At 34.1% G+C, this 12,336-nt stretch overlaps 1 protein-coding gene across 10 annotated transcripts in view; it reads right to left on the minus strand.

Annotated features, from left to right (window-relative positions):
• LOC138693202 (retinol dehydrogenase 13-like) overlaps positions 1-12,336 on the minus strand; it is a 544,367-nt gene that overhangs the window by 214,151 nt on the left and 317,880 nt on the right. The window contains exon 6 of one of the 10 annotated variants that reach the window (XM_069816956.1): positions 801-2,566. The exons of 8 other annotated variants lie outside the window; for them this stretch is intronic. In XM_069816956.1, coding sequence (XP_069673057.1) covers positions 1,096-2,566 — 1,471 coding nt within the window. In that variant the 3' untranslated portion in view covers positions 801-1,095. Of the gene's footprint in view, positions 1-800; positions 2,567-9,382; positions 11,155-12,336 lie in introns of those variants that run through there. One more of the 10 variants, XM_069816960.1, reaches the window with a different exon arrangement.

Consider the following 12,336-nt stretch of genomic DNA (forward strand, 5'->3'; position numbering starts at 1 on the left):
GCTGACTATTATTTGCACCATAAGCTGTATTGAATATTCCTTTTCTGCCCGAGGAGGATCAACACCTACCTTTGAAGCACTCTGACACAAGCAAGGTTGAGTGACTTATATATGCTTGTTGTCAAATGAAAAGAAAGTGTTTACCAACTTAAAATGTAAACAGTCATTTTATGAAAATCTCACGGAAAAGTTCGCGATCCAGAAGGATGGAGTTGATGTTGAAGTATAAGCAGGTAAAATTACAAGTTTTCATTATTACAATGTACATAACATGTTATATAATTATTATTCAATACATCAAAATAAAATGATGACCACAATGCATTTCTCCATTCTGCATAAGGGATATAATGCTATATTACAATGTTATTCATTTTTAGATTAATGCTGCAAATCACTTTTAAGGAGTGATTAATCCATGTCTCCTTAGGACAGCACACCCTTCACCTAAGTTCAAATACCATTAGCCAGTTGACCACTGTAACATAAATTGTGCAGTGTGGGCATGTATTACTGTGCAAGAGGACGACCTCAGCAGTTAACAGACTATGTATTTTGTTTTTGACTGCACGTAAACCAGAGCATGAACTGGAATTCGTTCAGTTTCAACCAATATTGGAGAGTGACTATCACATGAATTCACAAAGTAATACTGATAGATGTAAAACTCAATGTTTTACTTCGACAGAAAGGGCATACGTAAACTTATTTAAAACTTTTGATCATTGGTAATATATCCCTGACTTTCACTTTATGAATATGCTTCATACTGTAGAATGAAATACAAATTAAACACTGAATAACCTGAAACATTTTATTATGAAATTCATTTTATACATATCAATAACAAACAATCATAGTTATTTTCCCCTGAATTAATTGTAGTGACTCAAATGTTACAGAAAATATTTCAATCCACTTCCTCTGTATATAATCAGTTGCATTGTTTTAATTTTATATCAATGAAGAAACAAAACCAAATTATTTCAATGTCATATTAACATACACAATAACTTTCACATTCCTCTGCATAACAACAGACAATACAAATAAATCAAAGAAAATTAATACTGAAATTTATAAATCGAGTGACAATCATACTGATGCACTTTCCTTTTGATGAGAAACATTATGAATTTTCAATCTGTGCTTTTTCATGTCAGTCAGCTGAGCAAATCCTCGGCCACAAATATCACAGACATATGGTTTTTCACCTGTATGTGTACGGATATGCATTATTAGTGTTTCACGTCGCCGAAATGCCTTATCACATACTTTACAAGGGTAGGGTCTAATATCTGAATGCAACGCTTTGTGTTGAATGAGACTTGTTGCATGTGTGAAAGCTCTTCCACATATCTTACAAACATAAGGACGTTCTCCTGTGTGAATGCGGACATGTTCATTGCGGTAATGTTTCGTAGAAAATATTTTTCTGCATATGTGACATGGGAAGAGACCTTTATTTCCATATACTTTCCTGCCTTCATGAACTACTCTACGATGCACCATGAGTGACTGATATATTCTAAATGTACTTCCACACTGTTCACATTGAAATGGCCGTTCACCTGTGTGAATACGCATATGAGCAGCAGCTCTTTTTGGAGTGGTAAATTCCTTCTTGCATACATCACATGGGAAACTCAAAGATTCTTTCTCCTTGCCTGGTCCCAAAGAAAATATCCCATGTACTTCTTGCTCGTGGGATAAAAGATTCCTATGTCTCTTGTAAGCTGATCCACAGATCTTACAGGCATAAGGACGTTGTTCTGAATGACATTCTTGATGCATTTTTAATTTATAATTGGTTTCAAATCTCTTTCCACAAGTTTCACACACAAAATTTTTTTCTCCATGTTTCAACATATGCTTCTTAAGGTACTTGTTAAACTGAAATGATAGACCACAAACTTCGCAAGTATGCTTCTTTTCACAATCCTGGATAGTTTGAATTTCTTGGTGAGCCCTCTTCTCATGACATCTCAACTTACTTGCAGCATTGAACGTTTTCCCACATGTATGACACAAGTGCACACCTTCTTCACTGTCACTGTATGTAGTCTGATCATGAAATGACTTGTGTGTTTGCAGAGCCTTTTTAGACAAGAAAGTCTCATTACATACTTTACAACTAAACTCTTTAAGATCTTTGTGCTCCTGTTTTAAATGCTTTTTCAATGATGTAACAGAAGTACACATCTTGTCACAATAATGGCACTGACTAGGTTGTGGCCTCCCATTTCCTGACCTTTCTTTACTTTCAAAACTCATATCCATAAGATCTCCCACACAGTCATTTACGAAATAGTTGTGGTCATCATTTACATAAATTTCTGAGTTAAAATCTGTTTCAAATTCACTAGGTTCTTTAGAATCAACGTAAGAGTCAAGTAGACCAAACACTTCATAAGCACAAAGGTCATCATATGGCTCTTGCACATTAGGCTGTGAGATATCCTCACTTAGTGAATTACAATCTTCATTTGTTCCTTCCTCATTGGATGAAGGTTCTTCTGTAGTTGAGGTCAATGCAATGAATTGTTTCTTTGAATAGTTGCTGCACCTGGAAAATAAAGTTTTCTTGATAATTGCTACTGGCAATGTTAAGAAAAGTGTATGATTTGTCTATTCTCACACTATACAGAGATTTTCAAGAATAAGTAGACATAGAGAGGAATATTCTATATAGATAGTAATCAAACAGGGGAGAGGGGGCAGGCAATAACATACTTCAGGTGATTTCTTCAATATTCTTCCAACTTCAATAAATGGACTTAATCATTTTATAGCATTTCATTAGGAAAGTAAAAGAAAAGACTTTTATCTTGTTATGTTGCACCTTTAAGGAAATTACTAGTCTAATTATGACATCACGTACCATCCCTCATTTTAAACATTTACTATATTCAATTTTTTTAGTAGGTTATTTTATGACGCTTTATCAACATCTTAGGTTATTCAGCATCTGAATGAGATGAAGGTGATAATGACGGTGATATGAGTCCGGGGTCCAGCACCGGAAGTTACCCAGCATTTGCTCATATTGGGTTGAGGGAAAACCCCGAAAAAACCTTAACCAGGTAACTTGCCCCGACCGGGCCACCTGGTTTCGCAGCCAGACGCACTAACCGTTACTCCACAGGTGTGGACACTATATTCAATATTTGTACACCTTCAACAAGAGAGATAATATTAAGTACCGGTATTAGCTTTTTAGTATAAGACAAATTTGTTACTCGTAATTAAAAGTATACAATTAACTATGTTTTTAATATCATAATGGTTCATTACAGGGAATGCCTCTCCATATGGTGCCAAATATTACACTTCCATAATTACGATTCACTCTGATAATAAATAATCAGTATTGTCCCTGTCATTAATATAAGAAATTTATTAACTTCTTTAATTTTGTATCGGCTCCACCTCAACTTATGATACACTTACAACAGACTGGTCTTCTAATACTGTATAAGAAAATTCAATTTTTAAAGTACTATATACTTTCATACCATGGCATAATTGTGACTATAATAGTATTTAAATTCATTAATATGTCACATCAACGGACGTGTATACGTCACCAAACATCGTACGATGAAGATTACATTTGTAAAGTTTCTTTCAACCCATAAGCAGTGCTGACTAGATCAGACGCTATGGACAGTACTCTATAACAGAGTTGCCAGTATGAAAGGATAATTCCAAGCCTTTGGCGTGAGACGAACTCGATAGCTCAGTGGTAGAGCGCCTGACCGGAGTACAGGAAGTCGCAGGTTCGATTCCCGCTCGAGGTTGTGAAATTTTTCTTTCATACCATGGCATGATTGTGACTATAATAGTATTTAAATTCATTACTATATAATGACTGAATGTGCCAGATACTGGGAAGCGAGAAGCCTCATGCCTCTGTTTAGTTCTTAGTTTTTAGTTCTTTAAGGATTTTGTTTAGTTCCTTCTTTAGATTTAATTTTAAGTTATATTAAGTTAATTTTTTTAATCTTGAGGTTGTGTTTAGGTAAAAGATAAGTTATCTATGTACCTGTCATTCGAATAAATAAATATAAAATTTTATAGCCATGGTTATATTTACCTACTCTGTAATATCACACTCCCCCCCCCCCCCAATTACTGTTAGGAATAATATATTTCTTTCTGCATCTTATTCTTTCCAATTATAAGTTATTCTCCTTCTTCAAACACTTTCCAACAAAATTTAAATAAAAATAATAAATATAACAGCGTCATTACTGAACAGTTTTATTGAAAAATAAATAATATACACTTCGCAGTAGTATTGGCAAACTTCAAGCTCAATCTGTCTAAAGAAAAAAAAATTGTAAACCTAATTACTAATGTGAATAAATTCTGAATGCGTCGAAATTTAACAAATACACTGAAAATGGAGTTAGATACTATTTACATTTATTTTTCTGCAATAAGCATTTAGAACTTACCAAGTGATACACCACACTGATCAATACAAGATCTTTTAATGAATGTCTGTCACATCATTGCCAGAATTCTAACACTATGAAATCCTGATTCTTAGAGTTTCACTGTGCTAAGGAAGAACTCAAATATTAGCAAACTAACTTCTTTCTTCTGATAGAAACTACTGACTACAAAATTAAAAGTCATTAATGATACGTGATCATAAAAATTTCTTGGATTGTAAAATTATATTTTATTATAATAAAATAACACTAAAAGAATTGGATAGTATCTTAAATGCCATACGCTTTACTAAATTCTTAATTAGAGAAATATCTAACTGAACACTTCAATAAACACACTGACAAGGATAATATAATGCAGTAGGGTCATAAAGGAGGTAGGGGAGAAGGGAGCACATTAGAACAGATTGAATGTCTCACCTCAATACATAATTTTCATGAACTGAATACTATTATAGTCACAATCATGCCATGGTATGAAAGAAAACTTTCACAACCTCAAGCGGGAATCGAACCTGCGACTTCCTGTTCTCCGGTCAGGCGCTCTACCACTGAGCTATCGAGTTCGTCTCACACCAAAGGCTCGGAATTATCCTTTCATACTGGCGACTCTGTTGTAGAGTACTCTCCATAGCGTCTGATCTTAGTCAGCACTGCTTATGGCTGGAAAGAAACTTTACAAATGTAATCTTCATCTTACGATGTTTGAGTGACGTATATACGTCCGTTGATGTGACATATTAATGAATTGAATACTATTATAGTCACAATCATGCCATGGTATGAAAGAAAAATTTCACAACCTCGAGCGGGAATCAAACCTGCGACTTCCTTTGGCGTGAGACGAACTCGACAGCTCAGTGGTAGAGCGCCTGACCAGAGAACAGGAAGTCGCAGGTTCGATTCCCGCTCGAGGTTGTGAAATTTTTCTTTCATACCATGGCATGATTGTGACTATAATAGTATTCAATTCATTAATATGTCACATCAACGGACGTATATACGTCACCCAAACATCGTAAGATGAAGATTACATTTGTAAAGTTTCTTTCCAGCCATAAGCAGTGCTGACTAAGATCAGACGCTATGGACAGTACATTATAACAGAGTCGCCAGTATGAAAGGATAATTCCAAGCCTTTGGCGTGAGACGAACTCGATAGCTCAGTGGTAGAGCATCTGACCAGAGAACAGGAAGTCGCAGGTTCGATTCCCGCTCGAGGTTGTGAAATTTTTCTTTCATACCATGGCATGATTGTGACTATAATAGTATTCAATTCATTAATATGTCACATCAACGGACGTATATACGTCACCCAAACATCGTAAGATGAAGATTACATAATTTTCATTAAGTTGCCGGTACTGACAGCAGAAGACAGCTCTTCTGTTGTACTGGCTGCCATTTTCCTTCCATTTAATTTATTGGTGTGAACTCAGTGGATGTGCTTATGTTGAAGTGCTTATAATTTTTTTTCTTCGAATTTCGTAAGGATATTCTGACAACATGAACGTTTCAGAGGTGAGTTTCACTTATAACATTAGAGTCTAATGAATTCACTTTTCGAAAATTAGATCTCAAACATTTACTTCTTGTTCCTTTAAATGGCTGGTCGTACTTGATAGGGTCATGTGGGGCTCATTTGAACAGTACCTTGGGAAAATATCTGAACAATATCAGAACTGCTCCACAACATTAATTTAACAATACTGTGAAAGATTTTTAAAAGTTTAATATAACGAATTTATTGATGATATTATATTTATTTTCAGGGCATAAAACTGTTTGGACATACATAAAGAAAAGAACAACCATGAATTATCCAATGAAGTTATTCAGGAAGCAGCAAGGTCTGCCAGTGAAGGTAAACTCTCATTAAGAGCTGAAGCTTCAAAGCATGACATGTCTCACATGTCATTATTGTACCAAAGGAAGAAATTTAAGAAGGCAATGAAATAGATGAAAAACATGGTTTGCGATACACAAGCCAACAGGTTCAGCGAGGAGCAGGAATCCGAATTAGTTAATTATATTATTAAATATACTAAGATTAATATGGCATGACTTACACAAATACACGTCAATTAGCATATGATTATGCTCGTTGTTTAGCTTACAAATACACCAAAGCATGGTATAATAACAGAATTGCTGGAATTGATTGACTTTAGGGCTTCATGAAGCTACATGACAACTCAGAATGAGAAAAACTGAGAACACCAGACTGTCAAGAGCTACATCTACAATGTCAGGTTTATGTGGAACTCTACAAGATATAGTAGCCATAGAAAGAAATGACACCTAGGAAATTTTCTGCTGACATAATATGTGACAAAGGAAACTAAAGTTCTCTATGTTGGACAAATGGAAGAAGTAGATGGACAATGTCAGGTTTATATGTATGGAGGTTTCGACAAATGTGGAATTTTACATATCCTAACTGAATCTGCAGTAAGACAGAGAAAAGTGATATTGTCAAGAAATTCACACAACCAGAGAATTCATAAGGAAGTGCTCGCACTATGACAGTGAAACACTTTGATGTGGACTCCAGTAGTTTTAAGAAAAAATAATGTAATTCTCTTGCTCTTGTAGTACTCTTTACATAATATTTTTTAACATTAATTAGTTATTTAACAGATGATTTGGACATTATTCAAAAGTGTCCCATACCTGTTCAAAGGCAACCCATACTTTGGTCAGTTGAACATGTTACAAGATTTTGTTCTGACTTAATTTACGTTTCAGAATGTATGTAATTTCTGCAAATATAAAATTCTGAAGTGTTTATTAAGCAATGTCTTATAATTTTGTGTCATTTAAAGTTAAAAAAAATTGATAATAAATGCGAATAAAAAATTTAAATAGAAAAACTGTTCAAATGTGCCCTTTTCTCCCCCTCCCCCATTTGTGCCTATAGCAAAAATCATACAAATTAGCCACCAGCATGGCTCAGTCGATTAAGGCGCTTGCCTGCCGGTCTGAAGTTACGTTCGGGAGCGGGTTCGATCCCCGCTTGGGCTGATTACCTAGTTGGGTTTTTCCCGAGGTTTTCCCCAACCGTAACGTGAATGCAAGGTAATCTATGGCGAATCCTCGGTCTCATCTTGCCAAATATCATCTCGCTATCACCAATCTTATCGACGCTAAATAACCTAGTAGTTGATACAGCGTCGTTAAATAACCAACTAAAATAAAATAAAATAAAAAATCATACGGATTAATATCAGTAGGCTTTTGAGTCAAATAATTTATTCGTGGTTTATAAACAACATACATTGCTAATGTTTTACTAAAGTTAATATTCCTTGCAAATACTTTCAGCAAAGATATATTTCAGAGATCAGCATAATCCACAAGTATGTTATTTATTTGCAGTCCAAAAAATGATAATGTAGCTTAAGAAATTATTCTTCAAAATGACACAACTGAAATATTATGTAAAATGTAGCCTTTTTTGTAAAATCATACTACTCTTCAAACTGCCTATAATGGACTCTGTAACAGTAACTTATCCATAAAGACGTTTTTCCATGATCCCATGAATTTACCAGTAAAATTAAAGTTATCCTTATTATAGAAAATGGAGGCCCACAGGTTAACGGAAGCGTAAGACTTCCACCTTTCCAGACAATCAGCATTAGTAGCAGTACAGACGTCAGTTCTACATACTTACCACTTATACCTGGTACTCATTTCTATTACAGGCTGAGTGAATCCCATGACCAGAATGAGGCAGAAAGGATTAGATCAATGAAGAAAATCCATGAGCCAACCAGGAATTGAATCCACAACCTTTCAGCTTGCAACACAATGCCTTAATCACGATACTACCACATGTCTCGAATTTACCAATATAGTTCTATAAAACAATCTGTATTTTGTTTAATTAATGCGTAAATGGAAAGGAAATTGAAGATTATAACAGAAAATATACATCGAGTTTACTTTATAAACAGTCAAAATACGAAATGAAAAATTAAAACTTTGGATTCACTTCTTTCAAGACACTTTCTGCACTCAGTGGTTTAACCAAGAAATATTAATATTTAAAAGGAAAAAGGTTTTCAATAATTAAATAAAACAAGTATGAGTATCCCAGGCGTTCTAGCAAAAGAAGTCAATAACCTAAAACCACAACGCTTAGTCAGGATCTATTACACAAAACCTTTAGAAGTTGCCGTATGTATCAATAACAAACACAAACTTTGTGCTGGTTGCATCTTCCTTGCTGTAAACTTTTTAAGGATTGAGAGACTGTTACGACTGCCATGATGACTCAGTGCTAGTGCACTGGGATTATAATAACCCAGGGGATCCAGGTCCAAATCCCAATTGATCCACCTAAATTTATAATTTGTGTTGAGTAAGCCCATGGTAAAGGCAACAAAAGGGTTTTCTCCGCATACTCTGGTTCCCCTGTGATATCTTAACAATTCTCCATTATGATCATCATTCATATTCAAAGATAAACCACACATGTTGGGTCAATTATACAGTGTTCATGGATTTGATAAGAAACGTAAAAAATATATATTACAGTTATATGAACACTAATAATATAATATAATTATTAAAAATTAGTAAGTCAGACATGTTTCGGAGACTGCTTCTCCATCCTCAGTGACTTTACCACGACAGCTAGTTCAGGTGATCGAACTGCGTTGTTACGTCTTGTAATTGTAACTCCTTCCTAGATCACTCTAGTTTCATCACCATCATATTATCTTATTACACTCCAGTGGATCTGTTATGGTCTCATTATAGTTTTGTTACCAATAAGAAGGTAACAGGGAACATGAAGTTATGGTTTTGGAACTTACCAAACAAAACTATACAATATTTATTTAAAAATTTAAAATTTATATTTTTCATCAACATGTCAAAACAAATATTTACAGAACACACAATATTCCCTGCACTCTACATCGTTGTTATGTACTGAGTATTGAGAAATAAATGTCCACAGAATTTATCAAATATCCTGTTAGACTTCTGACAAGTAAATTCTAATAATGAGCTATTGTGCTCGCCATCATATATCCAATTAGGCTATTGACAGATATGTTCTATTACCCTAATGAAATCACATTCTGCTACACAAACTGATAGTAATAGATCAATATTCTCAATTGAGGAATTCCCTGTGTAACAGTTAAATTGTTAAGTAAGTAAGTTTGTAGGCTATAATAAATAGAATGTTCCAATAATAATGGTACTAAAATTAAATATAAAACTTGGTTTGTCTAACAGTATTCTATGTAGCTAAAGACACATGCTTCTAATCACTTATTGTTTCCTTGATTGAACAGAGTTATGAATCTTCAATCTGTGTTTCTTCATGTCCGTTAATTGTGCAAATCCACGACCACAGATGTCACAGACATGGGGTTTTTCCCCTGTATGTGTGCGAATATGCACAATAAGTGTCTCTCTACGTCTAAAAGCTTTGCTGCAATGGATACAAGGATATGGTCTAGAATCTGTATGAGAGGCAGTATGATTAACAAGACTCGTTCGCTGAGTAAAAGCACGGTTACATATTTTACAAACGTAAGGTTTTTCACCTGTGTGAATCCGAAGATGAACATCAAGATAGTGTTTTGTTGCAAAACTTTTACTGCACACATCACAAAGAAACACTCCCTTCTCTACGCACTTTCTTCCTTCATGCACTACTCTTCGATGAATATATAAACTGCTGCGAGATGTGTATCTATTACCACACTCTTCACAATGAAATGGGCGTTCCCCTGTGTGTGTTCTCATGTGAATTGCTACCTTTTTCTTTGTAGTAAACTCTTTTTTACATACATCACACGGAAAACTTAAAGATTCTTTTTCTTTCCCTGGACCTAAAGAAAAAATTCCATGTACTTCCTGTTCATGAGACAGAAGATTTCTATGTCTCTTATAAGACGATCTGCAAATTTCGCAAACATAAGGACGAATTTCAGAATGACATTCCTGATGCATTTTCAACATATACTTCGTTTCAAATCGTTTGCCACAAGTTTCACACACAAAATTCTTTTCGCCATGTTTTAACATATGTTTCTTAAGATACTTCGTAAACTGAAACTCTTTACCACACACTTCACATATCTGTTTTTTATCAATGACTTGTTTACTGGGACAATCTTGGTGTACCCTCTTTTCATGGCTTCTTAATTTACTCAAAGTGTTAAATGTTCTTCCACATGTATGACACAGATGAGTAATTTCTTCACAATTTTTCCCAACATTTATATTATGCACAGTTTTATGAGACTGCAATGCTTCTTTTGAAGTAAAGACTTCCTGACATATTCTGCACCTGAAATCCAAGCAACCATTATGTTCTATTTTCAAATGTTTTCTATAAACTGCGTTTGATTTAAATTCCTTCCCACAATATCGACAATGCAGATGCTGTTTCTTTGAGTGTTTTACTGTCTTGTTGTCTCTAATATCAGAGAAATTAAAATTAAAATTATTGATATCTGTGACTTCCATGACACTGTTGAACTGGATATCCATTTCAGATTCTACTGATTTACTGTGTCCTGTATTTAATCCAAATACTTCATACGCTGAAAGATTATCATATGTTCCATGCACATTGAATTCTGGTTGTGCCATTTTATGGTGTCCATCTTGATCACTGTCTTCTTCAATTTGTCTTATTTTTTGTCTGTTTGTTGATTCTTCCAACCTGTAAAATAAATGTGGCTAGTGATTACTATTGGCAAAGTTAAGTTTCTTGTGATGTAGAAATTCATTCTCACAACTAATAAAAATATTTTAAATTGCATTATTACATAATAAGACACCCTCTGGAACTCACTCAGAGGTAAAAAAAAATGGATACGAATAAGCATAATATTAAGAGAAGGATAATGAATCCTGATGTTTTTGAGAGTTTTTAGTTATAACTGAAGTAAACAATGAAAAGTAATATGTACATTCTTTCCTAGGGCCTGTCTTCAACATTCTATGCCTTAAGCAAAATTTACTTTTGTGCACTTGTAATTATTTTGGTATTTCTAAGTATTTCTTTGTCATAGGCATAAAAAACTTAATAAACTTGTATTTGGAGCTAGCACAATCAGATAATGTTTTGTGTTCAAACATTTACGATAGTTTCCAAAGCACAGTACCGGTATACATTTTTATATCCAAGAAGAACAGTATCTTACATATACTACTTCACGAGGCATACATGTACCTCTGATGACCGCATTATTGCAATTGTTCTTCTCTTTTTCCTAAATCCACTTTAAAATTCTGAAATTATTCTATAACATACACATAATGTAAAACAAGGATGAAAGGAGATTTTCAGACATGGAAGTAGCAACAGAATGTTAGCAATCAGTTGAGCATTAATGGGGAAAATTAAAGGTCTGCTGAAAATACATGTAGCATTAACTGCTTACATTAAAATTTTAAACTTTAAAGTTTAACATTTTGAACATACCATTTAACTAAGATGGATTTTGAACCCATTAAATAATGCCATTTCAGCATCCCTAACTGCTTGGCACTCCTGTGCAGTTACTTTATTCACTCACCCCTAAGACCAGCCTATCCTTTCCTATTACCTATTTTTATAACAAATGTTAATCACTTACTACATAAAAATTTAAGTCACATTAATTATGTAAAGAAGAATAATTATCGTCACTATGAAATATTTGTAGGTTATAGAGCAAAAGTGTATTACAAAAATTCGATAATGTATAGGAGCTTTTATGTAACATTGTACTACTAACACAGTTAAACATACCCAACTGTCCTCTCACACGAAATATATTCTACATTATAGTTAAAACCAATGGACTTACATCCAGCTTAGCACTTAACCAAATAGCTGTTATTTTTCTTATAGAGAGAA

Source organism: Periplaneta americana, chromosome 17 (assembly GCF_040183065.1).
Source record: "Periplaneta americana isolate PAMFEO1 chromosome 17, P.americana_PAMFEO1_priV1, whole genome shotgun sequence".
NCBI lineage: Eukaryota > Metazoa > Arthropoda > Insecta > Blattodea > Blattidae > Periplaneta > Periplaneta americana.